Consider the following 26,638-nt stretch of genomic DNA (forward strand, 5'->3'; position numbering starts at 1 on the left):
ATAAGGGCATGCCACCCCCTGCCAGCTTTGACTGGAGGGGCTGGTTCGGAGCTGGCCTCCCCTTCTTCCGGCTGGCCTCCCTACTTTGAAATGTAGTGCCCTAATTCTTCCTCATGGATCTCGATAGGAGGCGGCCTCTAACCCTAACCTTACCCATCCTGAATATCCTGTCACTCCGGAAGCAGCGCAAAGGTTCTTACAGGACTAAGTGCAATTTATAAACTTCTTGTCCTAAGAGAAAAAAAAGTAACTAGTCAGTTGGACACGAGAACAAAGTCTTGTGCACGGTTTACCGACTGGTTGCTACACAATGCAGACAGAATATTTGCACCATGGACACGCGCCTTCGATCGACTCGCTCTGCCAAATCACGTCTGCGCGGTTATCGCTTGCAGAAAACGTGACAGGAGCGCACTTTGTAACCGTATGAAATAGGTCCAGCGCAGCTGCAGTTGAGTTATTGTCACCTAGGGGTGACACTGATTGTCGGTTTCTGTAAACAAACGTCTAGACGTCAGTTTTCATGACCATGTCGTAATGTGCTGTGATATTCAGTCGATAAACACACACGTATTAGTCCCGTAGACATAATACTGCAAGGTTAATACACAGCTCGAGGTCGATTTCACCCATTGAGAGCTTTCATTAAAAAACATCCCAAAAAAGTATTTTTATGCACATATTCAATGCCATTTTTCTACATTCCCTGCATAAATAAATAAATCTGTTATTGCATAGAAGTTTTTATTTTGTAGCGTGAAACTTTCGTTGTTTTTTTGCCATAGAATAAACAACAAAAAATAGAGTGGGGAAAGTTCATGTCAAAAATCGAATTCAAATTTGATCAACACTCGTTCTGATGGTGTGGTTCGCCGCACTAGACACCGGATACGGGTGACCTTAGTTTCCGGTATGTACGACGTGGTTTTTTCATTTCATTCATTGTTACACAATATAAATAGTAACAGCAATATTGAGGGGACCAGCAAAATAACAAACAATCTGTTTAAGTTGTATTTAACTCCAGTTTACCTTCCTCTTAGTGCAGTGTCTGAACTGTGACGCTGTCACAGACCTGACTCCTTGAATCTGGAGTCATGTGAACTGTGACGTTGTGACAGACTTGACTCCTTGAATCTGGAGTCATGTGAACTGTGACGCTGTGACAGATTAGACTCCTTGAATCTGGAGTCATGTGAACTGTGACAACTGTGAACGCTGTGACAGACTTGACTCCTTGAAGTCTGGAGTCATGTGAACTGTAACGCTGTGACAGACTTGACTCCTTGAGTCTGGAGTCATGTGAACTGTAACGCTGTGATAGACTTGACTCCTTAAATCTGGAGTCATGTGAACTGTGACGCTGTGACAGACTTGACTCCTTGAATCTGGAGTCATGTGAACTGTTGACTTGACTCCTTGAATCTGTAGGAGTCATGTGAACTGTAACGCTGTGACAGACTTGACTCCTTGAATCTGGAGTCATGTGAACTGTGACGCTGTGACAGACTTGACTCCTTGAATCTGGAGTCATGTGAACTGTGACGCTGTGACAGACTTGACTCCTTGAATCTGGAGTCATGTGAACTGTGACGTTGTGACAGACTTGACTCCTTGAATCTGGAGTCATGTGAACTGTGACGCTGTGACAGACTTGACTCCTTGAATCTGGAGTCATGTGAACTGTGACGCTGTGACAGACTTGACTCCTTGAATCTGGAGTCATGTGAACTGTGACGCTGTGACAGACTTGACTCCTTGAATCTGGAGTCATGTGAACTGTGACGCTGTGACAGACTTGACTCCTTGAATCTGGAGTCATGTGAACTGTGACGCTGTGACAGACTTGACTCCTTGAATCTGGAGTCATGTGAACTGTGACGCTGTGACAGACTTGACTCCTTGAATCTGGAGTCATGTGAACTGTGACGCTGTGACAGACTTGACTCCTTGAATCTGGAGTCATGTGAACTGTGACGCTGTGACAGACTTGACTCCTTGAATCTGGAGTCATGTGAACTGTGACGCTGTGACAGACTTGACTCCTTGAATCTGGAGTCATGTGAACTGTGACGCTGTGACAGACTTGACTCCTTGAATCTGGAGTCATGTGAACTGTGACGCTGTGGACAGACTTGACTCCTTGAATCTGGAGTCATATGAACTGTGACGCTGTGACAGACTTGACTCCTTGAATCTGGAGTCATGTGAACTGTGACGCTGTGACAGACTTGACTCCTTGAATCTGGAGTCATGTGAACTGTGACGCTGTGACAGACTTGACTCCTTGAATCTGGAGTCATGTGAACTGTGACGCTGTGACAGACTTGACTCCTTGAATCTGGAGTCATGTGAACTGTGACGCTGTGACAGACTTGACTCCTTGGATCTGGAGTCATGTGAACTGTGACGCTGTGACAGACTTGACTCCTTGAATCTGGAGTCATGTGAACTGTGACGCTGTGACAGACTTGACTCCTTGAATCTGGAGTCATGTGAACTGTGACGCTGTGACAGACTTGACTCCTTGAATCTGGAGTCATGTGAACTGTGACGCTGTGGCAGACTTGACTCCTTGAGTCTGGAGTCATGTAAACTGTGACGCTGTGACAGACTTGAGTCCTTGAATCTGGAGTCATGTGAACTGTGACAGACTGTGACGCTGTGACAGACTTGACTAATCCTTGAATCTGGAGTCATGTGAACTGTGACGCTGTGACAGACTTGACTCCTTGAATCTGGAGTCATGTGAACTGTGACGCTGTGACAGACTTGACTCCTTGAATCTGGAGTCATGTGAACTGTGACGCTGTGACAGATTAGACTCCTTGAATCTGGAGTCATGTGAACTGTGACGCTTTGACAGACTTGACTCCTTGAATCTGGAGTCATATGAACTGTGACGCTGTGACAGACTTGACTCCTTGAATCTGGAGTCATGTGAACTGTGACGCTGTGACAGACTTGACTCCTTGAATCTGGAGTCATATGAACTGTGACGCTGTGACAGACTTGACTCCTTGAATCTGGAGTCATGTGAACTGTGACGTTGTGACAGACTTGACTCCTTGAATCTGGAGTCATGTGAACTGTGACGCTGTGACAGACTTGACTCCTTTAATCTGGAGTCATGATCGTCTGAAGAGAACCAAAAACAGGCGGTGACGAAGAAGCTCAAGTTGAACTCCTTACATTGTTTCGACGTCAGAGACACCCAGATTAAAATAAAAAAACAGTGTAGTCTAGGAGAAGAGATGTTCTCATTGTCTGATCAGTGTACAATGGACTGCACTGTGATGTTTAGACACGATCTTTAAGCACGGTCCAGCTATAGACGTTATTTTGTAGTAGAGGTAACATTTTCTACATATAACGTACTTAGAAAACTCCAGTTTACCTCCCAGGCACTGCACTAAGAGGAAGGTGAACTTGAGGTAAACTCAACATTCACATTGTAAACACGTGGTTTACAAAACACGAATCAAAATTTGCATAAGCACGGCAATGTGAGCAAATCACGTTAACAGTTTAATGCAGTTTAATGCAAAGAACGTGAATATAGGTTAATATACAATAGTATTAGTTTACTTTTAAAAACCGTTATAATGAAATTCTCAATAAAAACCGCAAAAAACGAAGTACCTTGACAAAACTTTCAATTCCGGTTTTATTACATGTTTATCAATGACACATTTGCAATATATGCCGATGTTTTTTGGACCGTTCGGCTTCGGAGAGATGGTCCCCTCCAACCTCTGTCATCTAAGAGAGAAGGGTAACAACAAAGTATTTAATGTTTTCAGTAAATGTTACTCCCATATTGTGTGAAACACATATATGGTCCAAGTGAACAAACTGAAACATTTTCTGCTGATAAAGTGTCTGATAGTTTAATCCGCTTAGTTCCAAAACTGATCAAAACTATTTGTGATTAATCTTTTTTATGTCAGGTGTTGTCCGTTTGATTAAAAATGTTACGGATTAAGTACCCACATGAGGGACCACAAATGTTCGCCGGATCAAAAAACTTAGAATGGAATCACTCTTTGACCATCGAATCACTAATTATACTAATATTTTCATCGTACATCCTCGTGTTTACACACGCGCGCACGCACACGCGCGCGCGCACCGTAAAAAGTACAAATATTCATACACGAAATTACAATTATTGTAGACAACTTAAAAATCGATACGATTAATCGATTTTCTGATCAAATCGTAAGATTTGATCATACAAATACGAAATACAAGCTAAGCAAGAAGTGAATTTGAGTTAATGAATGCGTGGCAGTCATAAAAATCGCCTAGTTTAAAATTAGGCCGAAATAATTCAGGTGTAAAACATGTGGACAGGACTTGACGCCGGGCTGTGGTAGCCACATGTTCACCTGTCTGATGAGAATCATGCTGCAGAACGAAAGCATTAACACTCCAGAACTGTCACTAAATAACTTGGCTCTCTACAGGATTCCATGTCCCACTTTAAGGACTGGTAAATGGCAAGTGTAATTGTTACAATATTAAAAAGCAACACTTGTTATTTTGATGACTTCTCTAATATATTTAAGTATTACTTTTCATTTATGACTGCTTGGTAAAGTATTATATTTCCTCTATTGTACAGAGTTATCATAAAAGAATGGTGAGGTTTCAAACGTGGTTTAAATAAACCCCGAATTACTTACAGTTAATGTTGTTTATTCATCTAATGTATCGTCTCAAACAGTAAGTAAATACATAGTCAATAAATTTCAATATGTGCGACCTTAATCGTTCGACAAATGCCCAAACGATACTCAACTTCTTTCCAAATATTTGTTAACATTTCTTCAGTTATAGTTGCCATTGCTTCATTTAATTCTGTGTTTTAAGTTGTTCAGGTCGCGAATTATCTTTTTCAATAAACAACGCTTTGGATATACCCTCACAAGAACAAAATCACAAGGTGTCAGGCCTGGACTCTTTGAAGACCACATCATAAGTCCTTGCCGGCCTATCCATCGATCTCCAAATTTTACGTTTAACCGTCCGTGACCAATGCACTGAAGTGGGGGAGCACATTCTTGTTGGAAATGAAGTTGATAAATGTTTTCGAGTTCAACTAGCGGAGGAAATCAAGTTTTGTGAACATGTCAGGATACACAACTCCATTAATTATTTTTCTGTTTTTTCAGGGAAGAAGAAAAGCCCAGTTACGTGATTTTTCATCACACTACTCCAAAAATTAACTGTAGTCGAATCACGTTGTTTTCCAACAATTATGTGTGAGTTTTTAGAGCCCCATATTCGTGGATTGTGTCTGTTAACACATCCGTACATATTGAAAGTAGATTTGTCTGTAAAAGTTATATATCTAAAAATGATTTTTGGAATACCTAATTCAACGCTTCGCCGGCCGAGGGATGAACTGACTTCTCAGGACTTTTAATTGCCGATTGTATAATTAGTTGAACCGTTCCGTCTGGTACATCTGGTCTGCCAGTTGATTTCTGTTTCTTAACTTATCCAGTTTCTTCGAATTGTTTAAACCAACGTGTTATGTTATTTGTGTGTGGTAGATCTCTTCCAAATTCACGTCAGAACGCACTTTGAACTAAAATACGGATTTTAATTTAACAAACAATAAAACACACTTTGCTTTATCTTTATCCGAGAACATAGCAACTCACTAAACCCACAGCAACAACTAACAACAATACTAGAACTGATTTTGAGGTTACAACGGCTTATAAACAAACGTTTGGGTTGGAGGCTTTCAGAGATACCAATTTAACATTTAGACATTTCCCTACTATCTTCCTATGAATTACTGAAACCGCACCATCCTTTTATGATAACCCTGTATTACATTATCTCATTTACGTCATGATCCATGAATAATGGATGAGGGCTTACAAACTTTAACTATGTATATTATACTTTATCTAATGGATATAAAGTCAGATTTCTGTTTATTTGTACATACCAGTAGTTAAGTAGAAATTTGCAAGTAATTTTAAGCTAATACACTAATAAATGTTAATTTAAGCAAACATTTCAGCCAATCTCGACAATTTATCCATTATCACGTCATGGAACAATTTTTGCACGAAAAAGTTTCTTCAAATGCAATTGTAAAAGTTTTGAAGCAAAATTTGTTTTGGTGCAAAACCCAGACTTGGGATAAAAAGACAGAAGAATCAACCTGCCGAAATATCTAACGACGTATATCAATAAATAAATCTACAATAGCAAAAGTAATAATGTTTACCTCCTAATAGTAGCTTCACCTAATACATAATATGTACCAACATTTCTTGTATTTTAATTGCCTAATGTAATATATGTTATGGTTAAATCCATTTTTGTTAATTTCATTTTGGTAGTCTAGTAATTGTAAGCAATCCAAACACGTTGATTGTTGCCGAGTTGCATGCTTTCTGTTAAATTAAAAACCGTTTTGAAATACGATATTTGATAAAACAGTCAATAATGTTACCGTAGTACGTAAGGATAAGATACAAATTAAACACGTTTGACTGTTAACATGATAGTTATAATATTAAATATAACTAGTTATCTACAGCACTTAACTATTACTCACAAAAGTAATTTCAGATATTAAGTGTTACGCATTAAAGACATATATTATGTAATTTTGTAATGTCGCTAAACATGCCCACTGACAACCAAAATTAGGTTTGTAACCCTCAAAATAATTAATTTAATTTAAAAATATTTGCACAGAACAGTTGATTATACAGGGTTATCATAAAAGAATGGTGCAGTTTCATTAATTCGTAGGAAGATAGTAGGGAAATTCCTAGATGTTATATTGGTATCTCTGAAAGCCTCCAACCCAAAAGTTTGTTTATAAACTGTTCTAACCTCAAAATCAGTTCTTTTATTGTTGTTGCTTTGAGTTTAATGAGTTACTATGTTCTCGGATAAAGATAAAGCAAAGTGTGTTTTGTTGTTGGCTGAACGGAACGGTTGAACTAACTAATTAAACATTTGGCAATCAGAAGTCCTGGGAAGTCCATCCCTCATTGAAGCGTTGATAACTGTATTCCAAAAACAACAGTTCACAAAGTATTATATAAAAACTCAAATTAAATGCTTATAAGGTCCAGATACTGCAGGATTTGAAAACCAACGATTGTGTAAACCTTTACAATTTTGCGTTGAAATGTTGGACAGAATAAGTTAAAACGAATCATTTTTTAGTTTTCTTTGCTGAAAAAAAATTAATGGATTTTTGTATCTTGACATGTTAACCAATTATTGCTTTCCTCACCTAGATGAACTTAAAACATTCATCAACTTCATTTTCAACAAGATGATGCTTCCTCACACTTCAGTGCATTGGTCACGGAAGCTTTGAATGAAAGATTTGGTGATCGATGGATAGGCCGGCAAGGACCTGTGCTGTGGCCCCCAAGGAGTTCCAGACCTGACTCCTTGTGATTTTTTTCTTGTGGGGGTACATCAAAAGCGTTGTTTATTAACAAAAAATTCTTGACTTGAACCACTTAAAACACAGGATTAATGAAGCAATGACAACCATAACCGAAGAAATGTTAACTAATGTTTGGAGAGAAGTTGAGTATCGTTTGGACATTAATCGAGCGACTAAGAAAATTGCACAGAGCGCACATATTGAAATTTATTAATTATGTAAAAAACTGTTTGAGACAACAAATTAGATGAACAAACAACATTAACTGTAAATAATTCGGGTTTTCTTTAAACCATGTTCGAAACCGCACCATTCTTTTATAATAACCCTGTATTTTGAGAGTCTCTTTCAATTAATATTTCACAACTACAGAGATTACAATGGGAATTTTCGTTACTTTAAATACCAGTTGGGTATAGCCCGGCGGGATTTTCGAAATAAGAATAAGCTTATATTCATACCATGGACCGTAAGAAAGTCCATATAAAATCTCAGTACAATCGGTTGAATAGTTTACGCGTGAAAGCAAAACAAACAAACAAAGCCACTTTCCTATTTATTATATTATTAGGATGGATGTATCATTATACTTTATTTAACGCATTTATAAGCTTTAACATGTATTATTCATTTGATTATATTGTATGGAAGGAGCGCTGTCTGTAAGTTGTGTTTTTAAATAAAACCTATACATATGTATTCAGTGTATCGTACAACAACACAACAAGACAATACTACGTAATTTGTCCATGAATTAAAGATTCTAGATAACAACTTGTACGTATTGATGTCTTCATATCTGATACAAGTTAGTACTATAAATCAGATAATCCATATCAAGCCAACGTTATTTAGTTGGCATTGAACTTGGCACAGTTTCACAATTGATATGTATTAGCTAATCCTTATAATCCACAACATTGATTTTATCGTTTGACTAGCGAATTTAGGAACTTGTATGTTCGTCTTTGTTTGTTTAACTTTCTGGAGATAAGGCTTGCATAATATTGAATAACAGATTTGTTTTTATAGTTCCAATCAGATTCGAGAACAGTGTTGTTGACGGAGTACTCCACATATAGAACTTCTGTCTTGTTATTGATTTGCTGCTCCAGCACCGCCTGTCTAATCCACAACCGGGAATTTTCAAAGTGATACACTTGTATTTATAACTTTATTTATACTCGATTTACTTCATTTAAAACTTTAATTTTATTCTGTACTAAAACGCGAAATGGGTTGGGATAATTTGGAACATCTCGTCGTTCGATCAGTAAGAAAATTATCATCGAATGAGATAATACAGATGTCACGCTTTATAGATATACAGAGTGTCCATATTGCCTATGCCACCATTTGCTTTTTCAAAAACTACTAAATTTACAGGAATGTTTAAATTGGAATATTCGCCAACATTTTTATGACAATTAAGAAATGTGAATATACAAATTCAAAATTTTGCCGTCAATTTTCACCATCGCTACCAACTTTAAAGTTTTTTATTTAACCCCATATTTTTTATTTTCCCAATATTACATATAATCCAGATATTTTTACTTTTATCAATTTTTAAGTTATTCGTTTAGCAGCTACAACATACTAAGGTTATTCTAAATAATACGTTTTGAGGTGTTTGAGATCCGTTGATTGAGTAATTTCAAACAATATAAAAGCGAGTGACATTATTGTTAAGTGGACATAAATTGTATAGTTTCCAGGTTCAGTAATAAACCTTTGGTGGCGATTAATAACTTTATCACATTAGTATAAACATGTAATACTATGGAAATAATTATTCTTTATAAAACCATAGTTCGTCCTTTGCTGGAGTACTGCTGTCTTGTTTGGTCACCTCATCAAGCCTTTCATATTGAAATGCTCAATAGAGTGCAAGTCCGCTTCATCAGAACTTTGGGAACAAGGCTTGGGTATCAGTACATGGAGACCCCAATCCACACCGTGGAGGATCTGTTCGACATCCAACCACTATTTTTTCGGCGGGCTTATCAAGACCTCAACTTTCAACGGCTATAGACTATAGAGAACGATATAGACTGTCCTGACCTGCTGGGAGCTGTGACTCACTGTGCCGAGAAGGACTCGCTCGAAGACAGTTTTCAGTAGGCGTTTGCAGCCAACTAATTATACTCAAAACCACGGCATACCCAGACTCCTGAGGACTGGCGAAGCGGCTTCTTCCTCCGTCAATTTCTTCGGGAATTCTTCTTTCAGGACGGATTCTATTGGCTTCCTGAGAGACTGGAAGTGATGCGTGGTGCATGAGCTACGTAGTCTCTGTTTTACAATTAGTTCATATCTGTTAAAATACCTTTATATTGTTTTGTTTGTTTTTTGTTTTGTTTTATTGTATACTTATTATCTATTGTTGGTTTCATTCGGATCTACTAGTAATATTTGTAAAATTGGTGTTTTACCGTTGAAATAAATAAATAAATAATGACCAACATTATGTCAGCTGGCAACCAAAGTCAGATCTTTATGGGGCAGCTTTATATTTTTTGAAGCTTTCTGGCCTTAAATTTACAACTATACACCTCAATACTATACCTATCTATCTACCTTTTGAAACAAATATCTTAAGATTCATCATATCATGGAACAGTCCACAAGGGGGTTGAAAATCTGAAACAAGTGCATACCTGTATGTCATGTCTAAAATTAAATCTTTATTAGAACACAGTAGCGCAATTTCGACCGCAAACGATTCAATCTAAACAAAATTTGCAGCAGTTAAAATTTACAAACATAAACTTGTTAAACACATCTTTGTTGTCAATCTTTTAATTATTTACAATAGTAAAATCCCGACACTCATAACGGTGGTTATAATGTACATAATAAGCTAAAATATTATATACATTAGACTGCTCGAGATCAATCATGAGATATTGTATTCTCGTAATATTTTATTTGTATTCCACACAACATATCTAAATTTCCCGCCATATTGGAACATAGGAGTAGCATTTTGAAATTCTAAGTCCATATTTTAAATTTCCATTTATCAAACATAAACAGGCCTGTAGATTTTACATTTTGCACGAAGCCTCATTCCTATATAGGCAAGATGGAGGTCGATGATGTCGCACGTCACTCCATAGGATTGGCTGAGCGTTAATGAACAATTTTACACTGGTCTTGATGGCAAGAAAAAAATCGCAGAATAAATTAATCTTTACACAAACTGAGTTTAATCATATGACAACATTTGTCATATGATTAAACCATAATATTGATTGTGGCCATAAAATTTAAATTCTGCATTTAACCACCACAAATCTCGTATCCGTGGTGTGGCGCACTTCCTACTAGGATATACAATAGTTTGTGGAAGGTTTAAAGAAACTTGGCCAAAAAAGGGAACGTGTAAAGTTGCACAGACTACTCGTACTTTTGATAATTCCGTCCACGGTGGAATGCAATTTAGGGAAATAGGTTTTGTGACATTATTTAAAAGACAAATATCCAGTTTTTGAAGCAAATATTCTTTCCAGTGCCAACGCAATGCAATGTACTTGCCATGCTTTCAGTAGTAAACAAGTATTCTCGGGAAACGATGAGTTCTTCGCTGTTTTCGTGTTGCATCGTTTCGATACCAGAAACACTAAGTCTTATCAGGTGCACAATAGGGTGCACTGCGATGTTTTATATACGATCCAAAAGCACGGCGGAGCAACCGAGTTTTCCAAACATGATACAGCTATGGTGGAAAGTGTTGAGGTCAAGTTTCAACCCTCCCCATCACCACACCGCTGTGTCAAGTTGCTGCTTCTTGTAAGTTTTGACGCAGTTCAAACCGCGTCATATCCTAATTGGGATGGCTCTCCATGTCGAGTCATTTTAAAAAAGTAATTATTTTATTAATCTGTTGACCTTGTGTTAATTGGATAAAGACTAATCAGTGATATTAAGACATGGTATACAAGTATACAATGAGGTTTATTAAATTGTTTGTGTATACTGTGTATAAATCTACTGATAGATTGGACAGAACTCCCATAAGGGATATTATACACTCAGGAGAAGAGGATGGGGAAACCTCAATTACTCTTAGTCCTCAAATGTTTTTTGTACTGCTTCCGGAGGTTGAGTAACGTTAGGGGGTGGTGACAGCTGTTTCATGTCGAAATTCCATAGTAGGGGTAAAGGGCACTACCACATTCATGCCGCCTTGGAAGAAAGAGAGTCTAGCCTTGATTATGGATCTTCTCAAAGGTCCATTGAAGGATCCATAATCAAGGATCTAGCTCTGTACCATCTTCGTCCAGACAAGGCAATGAAAGAAGACTGGGGAGTTCAAATGCCCGGTCTTGTTTAGGTTTTTAAATCCATAATTATATAAGGGTATCCAAAGCCAATCGAAGAGTCATCCCCAGCAGTAAAATGGGGGGACCAACACATTCAACCCCAATATCTCGATGTTTTGCGGTTAGTGATGTTCCGCTCCTAGGCATCCATTTGGTTGCCCAGCAAGTGACTTAACTGTATATGTTCTACTGACAGGCATAACCAGTCAGAAATTTACCCTCTTGGAGTCTATAAGTGAGATACTACTTTTGTATCATCCGGAGTATAGTAAATTTCGTTCCATGTGACGATATTGTTAAGCAAAGAAGACCACATCTCATCAAAGGCTTTACTAATGTAGATGGTTTCCTCTTCGCCACAACATCTAAAGGTGGACAAACTGGTATCAGAGCAAACGTAGTGCATTGTACTTGACCTTAAATATAACTGTTTAAAGAGAAGATCGAGATCATAAAAATCTAGATGATGCGGACTGTTCGCACTGTTGTTTTGCTATAGTTAAACTCATTAGTTTTAATCTAATATTTTCCAGCTGATTACACTCCTTTTGATAGTACAAGATGATTTGATGAGAGCGATGATAACAAGCAATGAGACGACAGCTAGAGATCTGCTCTCATCGCCAATGGCGTAGTCTAGCGGGTTCAACGGTTATCGCAAGATAACCGGATCAAGCAACATCGAGCGTGGCTGCTGCTTGGATGGGTGGCCGCTGAGCGATCCTGTCCTTGCAAGCAGCCCGCCTGCCCGGCCGTTGATAGTAGTTCAGAAGTCACCTATAAGCCGTTAGTCCCCAGGTTAAATGTTATAGAGGGCTTCTTAGCCCCAACTTCGCCTGGTATAATAAGATATCTTTACTTTTTGTACTCTCATCTCTTCTATAGTTACATTTTAAAACCTAGAATTTCTATTTTATTGTATAGCAGCCTTCCCACTATATAGTTGATAGTCCATCACAGAGATGATTATTACAATTACAAGATGATCTTAAAGGATCTTGTTCAATCAAGCACTCACTTGAGGCGTACTGTTTCATCTCTAAAAGACCCATTTTAACATCTAATCTTCAAACATGATAGTTCGAATCCTACTGACTCTACATTTGTTACTTTGTCAACAGCACAAGAGGAGCTGAGGAGATCGTGTCCAATCAAAGATGAAGTGAGGCGAACCGTCTCCACGCCACTGGAACTCGGCAACAACTGGACATTGTATTATCCACCACACGCCATACCTCAGCCTACCGCACTCTATAAACAACACCCCAGCCACTACCACTCCTCCCCCTCCCACCTAACTCTACCAATCCACCGCTACCACCCTTACCAGATGCTGCGTGGAATAGACACCTTCGGCTATCCGATGTCCATCCACGACATACCGGTATGTACCATTCTGTGTCCAGTTTCTTTTTCTGTACTTTGCAATCAATACTAAGGTCTAAAGAACCTGGTCGTTGGTACCATTGGTTATGAAGAGATTCTGATAAAACAGTCTATGTGTACTTACTCTTACTTACTCCCTCGGCGCTACAACCCTCCATGGGTCTTGGCCTGGTGAATCAGTAGTCTCCATTGGGGTCTGTCCTCGACGACCTCTCTCCAATTTCTTGCTCCAATCTTTCTTAGGTCAGCAACCACATGTGTACTGAATGGAAAAGCTATTAAGGATTGAATCAGAGGGAAATGGTTGCGAGTAGCACTTAGTTTGGAGAATGTGACTTTGGAGGGAACTTTCCATGAACATTACTTGAAAGGCTGAGGATTTATACAACTTCAAACTGGGGAAAATGGCCGCACACACCTGAAGATGTTCACTACGGATATGCTAAAGTAATATAGCCATGTGGGTAATTTCTACAGGCAAAGGATGAGTTGAAACAGAGTGTGTTTGTTGTGGGTAACACGTAGAAAATGTATGTGAAACATTTTTACTAATATTTATTGATGTTCTCTGTGTTTTTGTTTGTTGTACAATACATACTCTCTGCTTACTATACTGTAGTTGTTAGGGCATTCATAAAATTCTTCTTCTACAAGCAACCAACTGTTCGGCTCTGGTGTACAAGAAGGATCGGCGGAGTGGGCCGCTCAACCTTGGTCGGTTATGTGCGTTTTATTGCTCCAAAATCATAAAGCGAAAGATTTATCGATATATTTTAAGTATTTTGTTGGGAGTTTTATCGTTGTATAAATTGTATTTTTCGAGTTACGATTTTTCACCTCCACAAAGTTAATTTCCATCTAGTTATTTTTAAAATTGGTGCCAACATTTTATTACAAATCTCGAGATGATTTACGCCGCGCCGCGCCGCACAGCCCCGGCCCGAGGTGGGCACCAGCCCGGTTTCGCAGTAAATGTCTGTCGGCTAGAGAACAATTTATGTGCGTACGGCTCTGTTGCCATTTAGCCGGGGCTTAAGAGGGACTTTTGCTCGTTAACCACCGCCAGCCAACACATGGTCGAGTCCCCGATCCATAAAACCAACCGAACCCCATCACCCGCCCTAATTATTGGGTTAAGCAACGTTCAAAATGAGTTTTTCAGATTCATGGCTCTAGTTTAACATCAAAATAGTCCTTGGAATACAGTGTTTAATTCTAGGTAAGCCTCTAAAGCAAGTTGATGTTATAATGGGATTATTTTATCTTATCTCAACGACATTGCATACTTGGTTTCAAATCCTCTAAATATGCCTCTAATGCACCTAAACGTTTGATTACAAACTCTTGAAAATGGTTCTGAAATTAGAAAATGGTTGCGGTTTTTTCTGTTTTTAGAAGGGTGACTTAATTTAATGATCCCTGCATGAATTTTATTTTTGAACTTAATGAATTTTTACATATTTTGCCGGGAACAGTTAGCTAATTGAATTTACTTCGATAACCCACCCTGAAAAGGGTGTCAGAGAGAAATCCCTGACGATATGGTTCTTACTTAGAGAGCCTAAGCTTTTATCGGATAGTAGTCGTTTATCTGCCTTAATTTCTTCCTCTAGTTGGCTAAAAATGCATGAAATGGCAGCGTTAAGGAAAGGTCATGCTCAGCAGGTATATTTTACCGGAATTTTATTATAGATCGGATATCAAGAATTTTTACCTATTGGAATCCATATAGCCATTAAACTTTATAACGCTACTATATTAAGACGAAACATGTTTGTTATATATCTGAAAAGCAGAAAATATAAAGCGTTTACGAGAATTCGAAATTCTAACGTTAAATACGAGTATTTGTTTCTTTAAAGAAATTGAATTCCACGAATTAGTATCATAATACCGAGAATAATTTCCCTCCATTTTTATAATATAATGCTAGAAAAGAGACTGTTTAGTTAAATTCATAAATCTTGTGTTTGAACTTACATTATCACTTACCCAATGGTCTTTAAAAACGTTGACTGTCGTTGTGTGTTAAACTGGTTTCGTATGTTTTTGGGAAAGGTTAAAGTCCGTATTTTAAAGGTTGGAGCCCCCAGAATTGAAACCGGTTTCCGCGCACTTAGTCAATCTATTCATGGACATTTATGAGTTCAATGATAACGCTGACATAGGTACTTAGAGTGATAAATAGGCAGAATAGGATTAAAAGGGGGAGTGGCCTTTTACTCTTTTTTACATTCACGTTGGGCCTAGGTAAGGTTGTATCTGTCTGATGACCACGGATTCGAATCCCTGGCAGGGCAACAAAAATTTGTGAATGGGACTGTTTTTTAACGTTCAGCATAACCAAGTAAAATGGAATTGGCACAGAAAGAGACCCTTAAAACTAAATAAAAACACAAAAAGTGTTTTTTCTTTGTACTAGAAATATTTTTAAACCCCTATAAATAAAAACAATTACAAAAAAAAAATGTGTTGTGTTGTGTGGTGTACAATCACGACTCATGTAAGCTGAGACGCAGAATAAATAGTTTCAAATGAGTAAAGAAATAAATGTCACCTGTCAAACGTAATTTAAAAAATAAAATTGCAGCCAATGGAAATCCCCCACAGTTGTCCAAATGGCACTTGTATTTATAGTGCTAAAAGAAACTGCTTAGTTAGATGATATATAAATCTTGTAATCAAACTTGAATTACCTCTCACAAAATGGTCTTTGAACAAATTGAGAAGGACTGTTATGGTGTGTTAAAACTACTTTCGCTACAATTGTCCAAAAGTTACTTTTACCACAGAAATGTTTAATTTTTAAATTTGTATACATTCTTTCCTAGACGTGACTTCATTATGTCTCTGACATTTCTCGGAGGTTTCTCCATGGCGTGCGAAAAATTTGGGAAACCATTGAAGTACTTTCATGTAAAAAGGACTAGTGCATACAGAACTACCAAATCCAAACTCATATTTCCCAAAACACACTGCAGACTAATAAATACGTTCTATATTCGCAAACCGTTCCGAGGCTTTTGCTACGCTCATTGAATCGCTCATAATCTTAGATTTTTCGAGACAAGTTTGAAAGTTGCGAGCCTCAATGTTAGCATACTAACTTTGATGATTATATTCATTGATGAAACTCATTGTGTGTTCCGCTTTTAGGCCTTTATTATTTGATACCACCTCCTTCAATGTGGCGCACTCGCTTTTTGTTGGGTTATTTCCCTAGATAACTCTCTGCAAAGAGGGAGTTATCTAGGGATAACTTAAAATGTTTTGATTAATCCAGTGTGATTAATATATCACTCTAAAGATGAGGACTCTGTACGACGTATAGGCTTCTTAAGGCAATTCCATTTATAACTTTGACGTAACTATTCGGTAACTTTTGGAATACATTTTGAGAGTTTGAGTTAAATCCAATGTCAATAGGGATTATTTAGGGATTATTTTGAGAAATTACTGCCCAAAACCCGAAAATAATAAGACCGCTTGACCATTTAATAAGCATCCCAAACGAATAGCCCATTCTTCCACTTTTCCGATCAGTGGGTCGGAATAGTCATGCAATTAAAATGAATTCCTCCGTGGTTAAGTTTGGGCCAAGGGAGTTAGCTGCCAGTCTGACAGTGTATCCAGCTCATTGCGCAAGTCCAGTACCAACTTTCCCTCCACATGAACATATATGATAACAATGTGATATTTTGTGCCTCTGGAGACGCGTGGTACGCCGTGGGCGCCCTACTATGTAGGCTCAGTCGGGTTTACAATCTACACGTACAGATTCTTATCAGTCCGTAATGCAGATTTTATAGCAATTCCCTTTACGACTCCACAAATCTCGCCTGGTCTCGGCCTTCGCATCTTTTAATGCCCTCTACTCTTTGGCACCAAGTCAAGGGACAAGTTTGCCCTTGTTTTCCAGTTTAACTGCCCTGCATACCCGGGTTTGTTACTCGACGTTAATCCCACGATTGAAACAAGTTTAACAGTGCCCGGGGCTCTGTCCGATCGTTATCTGAAAGTACTTTTGGCAGAGTTAATTGCAGATATGGTCAACTCCTGCATTTTACGGCCCAATGCAGCCACCATTAACTTCAAACGGGAGATATAGCACATACATAAATGTACACACACACATTTTCTCAATGTTTAAAATGTTGAATCTTTCAATTTAAACACCAGTCGCCAACGGAAATAACTTGGTAAGTGGCCATGTTAATTATAATTAATTTAATAGTCTAGAATATACGCGAACGCGAAGGTAATGAGTGTTTTATTTCTTGAAGTTTTGTAATTATAATTGGTCGTAAATTAAACGTGTAATATTCTTGATCTAGAATTCAATTTTGTCCCAAACAGTAAGTATCCTGTTAACTGGTTCACAACAGCCCGCACATTTTTTACATTCGCAATAACATAAATAGGGACAAAAAAGTCGAATTTGGAAAATTCAAAAATTGTTAATCCAAAATTTTGGATAGTTTTAACGTTTCTTCCGCTTCCTTGCCATCCCAATACGTGTCTGTATAACTTTGAAGATTGGATCATTCCAATTTTTACTGATCCCTGAGCTTCAAATTATCATTAGGAAGGGGTACAGTAGGAAATAATCTACGTATACTGGTACCTCCACCACAGAGAAGATAAAACATAGAAGTCTCACTGGAACACAGCCCACAGCACGATCCTACGGCCAGACCTAGTAACTACCATTTATTGTAGCACTAGAGTTCTGTTGGCTGATCCAAGTTAGTAAGCTTAATGAGACGCACATGTCTGCATTACCTGCAGTCCATTCTACCCGTATGTGGGAGAGGTGGACGCACATATTCCATCTCATGATCATTATATTCCACCTGCCCATATATTCCACCACGTCCTACTTCACGGATAGCTCGGAAAAACCCTATCGTAATTTCAGTAAGCAGATGAGATGTGTCAAACCCAATTTCATGGAACGTTCCTCATTCTGAGATGACCAGTCCCATCGTACACGACAAGAACACGATGGGACTGGTCATCGTGAGGTTATTAGCCTCAACATTGCATACTGAGGCAGAGTTAAGCTCAATTATTGGTTATCTCCATATTTTTCCACTTCTTCAACGTACAAACCGCTATGGAATTCCACTTACCACCTTATTGTTTACACGCAAGATCGTCGTCACTTGTGTCTTCTTGGGTGTAGAACAACTGATCCTATGTGACGGTCCAGCCAGTGTCACATATCGGATGCAATAGCATGATAGTCGAACACAGCCTTATGAGTGTTCAAGTGATTACTAAGAGTTAAGTGACAATTCTGTATTACCGCTGTTAATTTGATCCTGAACAATCTGAACATAACTCTAACTCCTGAGTGCAACGGATTCTAAGGAACAAGACTCAGCGGCTGAGACACTGATAGTCGCCCTCTTGCTAAGTTCAAACCCTCCGTTAAACTGAGAAGTTCCCTGACCCACTATTTCTGAACGCCGTGCCTAATGAATTCACTTCTCGATCCGAAGAACCTGAGCAGGATATATCTATGAACGACCAGATGCAATTACGCTAGCTTTACGACTTGTCAAAATCGATTACGTTTACATGTCGAAGGTGCAGTCAGAATTTTAAGGAGATTGTTCGGTAACCACTGATGCGTTGTTAATGGGTCGAAAGTCGGCTGGCTGAACAGAATCGAGTGGTTGAACAGTCGATTGATTAAACAGTTGAGTGGTTAAACAGTCGAGTGGTTGAACATTCGAGTGGTTGAAGAGTCGAGTGGTTGAACAGTCGAGTGGTTGAACAGTCGGCTGGCTGGACAGAGTCGGTTGGTCGAACAGTCGAGTAGTTGAATTTTAACTACGAAAATTGACCTGCTAACCATGTTTTGACAGCCACCAGAACCAATGGTTCCAGCATCCTTACTTTTCTCTCAGCGTCGCTCATATCTTCCCTGTACATCTTTTGGATTTGGGTGTATTCCCGCACTCACCATCTTGTTAACGGAAGAAGGATGCACCTTCAGTCGACCAAACAAAGTCTGATCTAGAGGAGTACATTCGTCTTCTCTCCTAATAGTTCCCATACAACCTAGTCAACAAAAAAAACTTGGAACACACCCTGTGTTAACTTTTGACTTCACAATAAATATGTTATATTATCAAAGATACTCATCAACAATTTGTGGGTAACTCACGATAGTGCCAATACAATCGTGCACGATATACATAACACCAGGTTCTATAACACCATATAACCTTTGACAGTCTAGGTTATAGTGGGAGTGGCACACTTTACGCTAACGTCATATTTAATGTTCTGTCCGTATGGCTACATTTGGCTATTATAAATTAAATTGCGTGATATAAATTATTATTATAAATTTGTGCATATACTGTATTATTGAATTGTTTTACTCATAGTTTTTTTTTTTCAAGATACAAAATAACATAGTACAGTACTGAATAAAATTAAAAGAGTTTATAACATAATAACGAAAAAGTTGCGCTAACAACAATAATTAATGTTCATTACATAACATTAATGACTGTTCAATTGGTAAATAAGAACGTCTAGATATAAAAATAGGACCTAAAATACATTTTCGTACTATTATTAAGCCCTTACCTACCCAAGTGTTTACGGGCCAGGAGGAGATGGTGAAAAACGATCTTATTGTAGTGATTATTGTAATTGTCGAAGTTCATTGTACGTATCAGTGAAAATATAACGGCGTTTTGTTGTGATTTATGTAAAATCTGTGTTATTTTAATCAGTATTATTGTAGTAATTAGTATAAAATATGTGTCACTTTTATCGGCGTTATAGTAGTGATCTGTGTAAACCCTCAGGTCATTTTAATGGGTGTAAATGATCGGTGAGTTAGTAATTGTTGTAGGTTAAATTAGATATCATGTAAAGCTCTTAATGAGATGAGGCCAACAGTATAAATAACTACAATTTTTATAAAGATAAAATTTTATCGGTAATCATTTTTTTTTCGTGTCAGATTTAAAATTAATCCCGTCACTTTTTATAAATGATGTACCAAATTTCGAATTTAAAATAGGTTTTTGTAAAAGTGGCGAAAAAGTTGTATTTTACAACTAAGCAACTTGAATATCATGGGTTTTCAAAAAGGCATTTTTAACCTTCGACGGAAGGAATGTTCTTTTCAATAAAATCCTATTTTTTACTCCTCTTTGCAATGCGTTTACATTTTATTAAATCAAACATTTTTAATACTTTCTAAAATATTTGTACTTATAAATACAAGTATAGTGTAGTACTTATATTTTCACGCCCATAGGTAAACGCGTTACACAAAAGTCGATGGGTAATAATTATTTGACTTTCCATAAATAGTAGACATGAAGTCACTGAGAGAGATTTCAAGTAAAGGAAAAACTACGAAATGCGATTAAAATTACATCAGAATAATCACTGAATAATGAGTAAATAAAATCAAAATAAAAAGTACAATTTGAAAAAAAAATACATCGAACGCTTTAATAGAAAACCCAACCTTTTGAGGAGGAACGAATTTATTTGAACGACCGTCACAGACAACTCGTCTAGAAGTGTACCGACAGTCTCAGTAGACGGTAAGGGCGAAGGCAATATAAGTACTCTAGTGCAAAGTAAGCCTCGAGGCCCACAAGGGGATCTTGAGTTACGATGGGGTAACTTCTCGCAATACTGCCTCTACCTGCCTTTTATGTTTTATGCTACCTTTGTCTTTATGGAATCTCTTTATTTTATTACGTGTCTACGGTTGACGATAACACTGAAATTTTACGCGTTCTTCCAACTTTAACTTCCTAGATTTTTAAAACGCTCTTTAGCTGGTATTCTTTTTTACTATAATTTCAACTTGTTATATCCAACTCTTAAATTCTTCCTTGAATGTATATCCTTGCGTATATGAGATCACATTATCTTAATGGTATCATAGAAAACACCTCGTTACAATTTATTATCTGTCTTTAGTCATCATGGCAGCAATACTCTACCGGCAGATGTGGGTTATATTTACTATTTAGTAAAATACGTGTATTCCCATATCATGTGTCATATAATTTCAATATACAGGGTGTGTCAGACCACTCGTCTCAAATTTCTACCGCTCAAACGGCTAACTGCAGAGACTTATTTCAAACGGAATCTCACTAAAATAACCCTACAGAATCGGCTTAAAACAATTTCAACTCTGTGAAAATACAGGGTGTCCAAAAGCAAAGGGTCCCATGTTCGAAGTTCAAAAATATCGAATGCAAAGACATGTAAAATTGTACATAATTTTAATTTTTTTGAGCTGAACAATTTTGCGAAGAAAAAAGTTATTTATGTGTATTCGTTTGAAGATGGCGGTCTAAAGAATACATAACAGTTTTGTTTTGTTTATACTTCTGTGATATGAACCTAAACTAACATATTTTGTCTTTACTTCATTACACAAGCTTTCAAATGATACCACGCATGGCTGTATTTTTTCAAACACTATAAAATTTACTTGAAAACATAAAAATCCCCATAACCCAAATCTTTTTAACAATAGGGGGAGGGGTTCCTCCTCATCAAATTTAAGATTGTACTAAACTGAAAAATTTTCACACCTAAAGGTATTTTTATCTCTAACTATCACAACACTGCTGCAAATAAACTGTAATTTTAGGTACAAAGTGGAAGTTTACATTGTCTTTTCACAAGTAGTTGGCCAAATTATTATCTCATGAACAGAATCTTTTATACCTTGGAGAAATTCTTGGGAGTGCTTGACAAAACGTAGCGAAAGTTTTTTTTAGCGAATAAAATAAAATACAGTACCTTCATCGCATGTGTTACCACGTTTCATTATAAAATATCATAATATGATTTGATTGCACTAAGTGAATTTACAATTAGTTTATTCTACGATTTTCTCGTTATCATCGTTACCTCGTTACGTTGTTACTCAACGCTTAAGCGTTGAGCCCCCTTCATGGCCCTAACCTCGCCTAGTAAAATAGTACATTCTTCGACTTTTGACTTTATTACCCATTAGGACAAAATAAAATGTCAGAATCTTATTTTTACTATTAATTTTTACCTTTTGACCAATTAGAGTTCTTCCTTGGACAAAGAGAAACTTATGTACAAATTATTTAAGTCTCTAAGGACTTTATCAAGAGTTATCGCTTGGACAGACAACGAGACTATTGTAAAAGTCCTTGTCAGGTCCTTCACTGTATCCTTAATCAATTCAAGAAGTGTACTTTCACATAAAAGAATAATTTTAGTATGGCATGATATTACCTAAACGTAATTTGCCAATGGCACAGTGTAGCGGGTACAACGGTTATCGCAAGATAACCTGATCAAGCAACGTCGAGCGTGGCTGCTGCTTGGATGTGTGGTCGCTGAGCGATCCTGTCCGCCTGCCCGACCATTGGTGGTTGTTCGGAAGTCACCTTTAAGCCGTTGGTCCCAGGTGAAGTGTTAGAGAAGGCTTTTGTTAGCCCTAACTTCGTCTGGTAAAATCAAAAATCTTTACTTTACTTTTAGTTTACAACATAACCATAAATTACATCTTTAGTTATGTGATTACGTTCTTTATATTATTGATATTTTAACAGTCTTTGAGTCCCATGGCTGCAACTAAATATTTGGACAGAGGTTTTATATTTCGTTGTAATTTCATGGGATGTAATATTCAATCGGAATCGTACTTCTGCTAAATGTGAAACTAAACTTACAAGTAATAAAATAACGGAAAATTGTGGGGTAAAACACAATTGATGGTTTCAACATGGTGGCCGCTAGAAGAGGAAGTGGCGAGTCGATAAATAAACGCTGTATAATTAAAACATTAAACCGTTTAAGTAACCACATTATTATTGAAATGAAATAATTATAAATTTTAAGTTGCAATTAAAAGTAACAAACGGCGGTTGGGGTAGGGAGTGCAGATGTACGGGGCTAGGGCAGGTGGAGCAACCAGTAGTAAAATTTTCAATTACGGAGGCATTAAAATGTATCATCGGCCGTTTCTACCCCGACTTCAATTTCAATTTTATGTCCAATATACGGCCGAGTGGTTGTAACCCGTTTTATGCGCTCGAATGCAACTGGCTGCATAATACAAGGGATTTAACACACAGTTCAATCTCTAACCTTTCAATCACCTAATTGGCTCTTTTGTGATGTTTTTCTCATTATTCCGTAACGAGGCATTGATATTTTTATGGTCGAGACCGCATTGATACGTAGCAATGTTAGTTGGCTTGTGGGCGTAGTTGTTAAACTTGTTTGGCCACTCTTGGAAAAGAATTTATTGCCGTTTATTTTCACGTTGTTGGACTTTTAGCTTACTGTTATTACTTTATAATTAGCACGGTTTCGTACGATTTTCATTCTTAATTGCTATTCATAAACAAAGAAGTTTCACTAGATTATTCGGCCTTCGACTTAAAATCATATTAGTAGTTCTCTTTTGTTTCAAGGCCAATTCAAAATTTGAATCGCAGTAAATTCGAGACATTTTTAATTTGGTATCCCACTCTATATACCAGGTTTGGACCTAGTTCACTTACTATATTGACTACGCTAGGCCAAAAGTTTACATTGCATATCTTGAAACCTCCGTTTTTCACCCCTTTAGTTCGGAACGCCCAAAGTCAAGTAAGTAGTGACCGTTTGTGAAATCTTCACACACAGTTATAGTGACGTCAGTTTACTAAATGAAATTCCCTAGTTTAGGTATCTTTAATTCTACTTCACCAAAACTATTTTCACCCCCTTCCAAGAAATTTGCGTCAGTATAGAAAAGTGTAGAGAGAATGTAGACTTTTCCCTGTGGAATGTCTCTTACAAAAAGCATGTCTAAAACGTAAAAAAGTACCAATCACTATACAGCTCCACCCCTTTCAACTGATCTGTGCAAAGCAGATTAGTATTATTGCAATTGTCCATTACCATTTAAGCCAAGACATTCCAAATTTAAATATTCTTGTATGTCGAGAAGTGCCTAAGCAATTTTGTGATATGGTGAGTTTGCAATCTTGCTGCTTTATGGTAAAAATTTAATATTTTTACATCATGTAGAAGTTTCCGATCCCCACTATGGATAATATATCTCTGAAGGTGTTACTTGTAAGGTACCTGCTTTGTAATACAAAACGCATCCTATGTTGGGAAGTGTTGATTCAATGTAAGTTTTGAGTGTAGCTCCAGTTCACCTTTCTCTTAGTGTAGCATCTGAGATCTGACGCAGTCACAGATTTGACTTCTGAAATCTGGACTCGTGTTCATGTATCTGAAGAGATTCAAAAAAGTCGACGACGCAGAAGCTCAAGATCCAGGAGTCGTCTGTGATAGCTACAGATTTCATAGGCTACAACCAAGAGTAAGGTGAACTGGAGTTTCTTTGTTATAAGGATCACAAAAGTTAGTTTCTAGAAAATATCTTCGGTAATTTTAGTTATAAACTGTACCGGTACATATCTGCGAAATCAATGCCGCAATGTATAATTAACGTATAATATAGTCTTGTTAGACTTAATAATTAACTCTGACTGGGTAGATCTTGAAGATGCAGGCGTCATTATTTCACTTGTCAGTGGAGTCATAGCAGTAAAGATGGATATACGGTAAACTGGGTAGTTAAAAGATGTTTATACGTGGAACAGACATCCACACGTGCCTCAAATATTTTGCTACAGTCGATTTACTCTTTGTGAGGCATTACGCATGCGCATTCCCGACCGTTACTGACGTAGTAAAGTGAAATGATCGGTGACGCCGCCGTTGTCATTACGCATGAACCTCGCCAACGCCCGGAATCCGAACAGTAATTGACAAATCACAACACTTAAGTTGTTTTCAGTTAGCTAGTTGCTACGAAAACTTATTCTTAGTGCTGGGTTTACACGAATACAACTTGTTTCAAATAAGTGAACGTAACCATTCTTGATTCTTGACATCTTTTAATATTTTACTAAAACACGACTTTTCATGGTTTAATTACAATTCAAATAAGATCTTGTTTACATTCTCTATCGGTAACGCCATACTGATTATTATTTATTATTGCCGGCAAGTCAAAGTACTGCTCTCTCCCCTTCGACTGACATGTATAGGTGGTTGTGTATTATTGGCAATTTCGCGTTGCAATCTATTGACTGACATTACTTTCCTCAACGAATTCAAAATTTTAAATTCTTGCAAATTTTTTTTCAAGAATTTAACTGTCCTAGTCATATTCAATATGGTGGAGAAGTATACGAACTGAAATTACCGCTGCTGAATAATAAGCGGCCACCACCACAATCGAATCATTTATATTTATGATTGTTTTTAACTACCGGATCCAAAATTTCGTACCGAATCTACAAAAGTAATAACTTAATGATGAATATAAAACTATCCAGACTATGTGTATTAATTAAATGCAACAAACAAAGCAGTGTAATATTTAGTTACTTTTCACTATTTTGAAGGATAAACGTGACACAAGTAACTCATGTCTATCGCCATTGTACTTCAGACTATTGCCGTGGCCGTATGTGGTAATACCACATAAATACCATATAAATTATTTTACATTGAATTAATTTAAAAACTATCGTTATTCAATACATTAAGAAGACCTGGCAATAATTAAAATTGTTAACAACTTGATCAGAATGTTTTCCTATTCAATAGTTCGGCATTTCTAATCGATAATTCGGTTTCCTGATTCGATTGTGGTGGTGGTCACTTACTATACTGCAGCCTTTTTCTCGGATTGTCACCGTACCGAAGCTGTATGGCTAAATTATGAATGGACACACGAGTCCTGGAAATCTTAAGGAACACATTTAAGAGCTTAATTCATGAATATAGAAAAGAATCGTTATAAACAAATAATAATTAATCTCAGTTGTAGTAAGAGTACATAGAGGAGTAAATGTTGGCGAACAAGAGAGACAAAGTATGATACAATCTCCTGCAGGCCAGCGCATCGGCACCGTGCGCGGAAAGACTGCCTAATTAATTGTGAACTCTAATTTCTCGGGCGTGTCTAAATGACGTAGCTTAACATAGCTCATGTTCCTAAGTGTTCCCGGGGTTTTACTGCCGTGCGCCATAAACGTTGCACCAGATTGCTCTCCTGCAGGGACTTGTTCATGCAACTCCTTTACGGCTCTTGGGTAGATGGCTGAGCACCTGATGACCTATAAAGTAGCCAAGCTGACACAGTCCTGTGATTGTGCGGACATTACACTTAAAAGTCACCGGGTTTCCAGCTGTGCAATCTCACGTCGCGCAGTGTCCTTTTGCAATTGCCACAGATTTCTATTGTTATCATTTTTTTCCAGATTAAACTGTTTTCATTAATTACTCAGCTAATTTGTTGGTATCGATTTGTGGATATCTTACAAATTAGTTATTCGCTGAGCGTCAGCGAAGCCTATCACTGAGAAGCTTCAACGGAAAAATTTGTCTTCTGTCTGCCCGCACGATGTCTTGAGAAAGAACTGACCTA

General features: G+C 37.5%; 1 protein-coding gene across 1 annotated transcript in view; it reads left to right on the forward strand.

Annotated features, from left to right (window-relative positions):
- Positions 1–26,638, forward strand: part of LOC124363157 — a 205,933-nt gene that overhangs the window by 153,107 nt on the left and 26,188 nt on the right. The window contains exon 5 of the mRNA XM_046818297.1: positions 12,891–13,153. Within this exon, the coding sequence (XP_046674253.1) occupies positions 12,891–13,153 (263 nt within the window). The remainder of the gene's footprint in view (positions 1–12,890; positions 13,154–26,638) is intronic.

The sequence above is a fragment of the Homalodisca vitripennis genome, chromosome 5 (genome assembly GCF_021130785.1).
Source record: "Homalodisca vitripennis isolate AUS2020 chromosome 5, UT_GWSS_2.1, whole genome shotgun sequence".
Lineage (NCBI taxonomy): Eukaryota > Metazoa > Arthropoda > Insecta > Hemiptera > Cicadellidae > Homalodisca > Homalodisca vitripennis.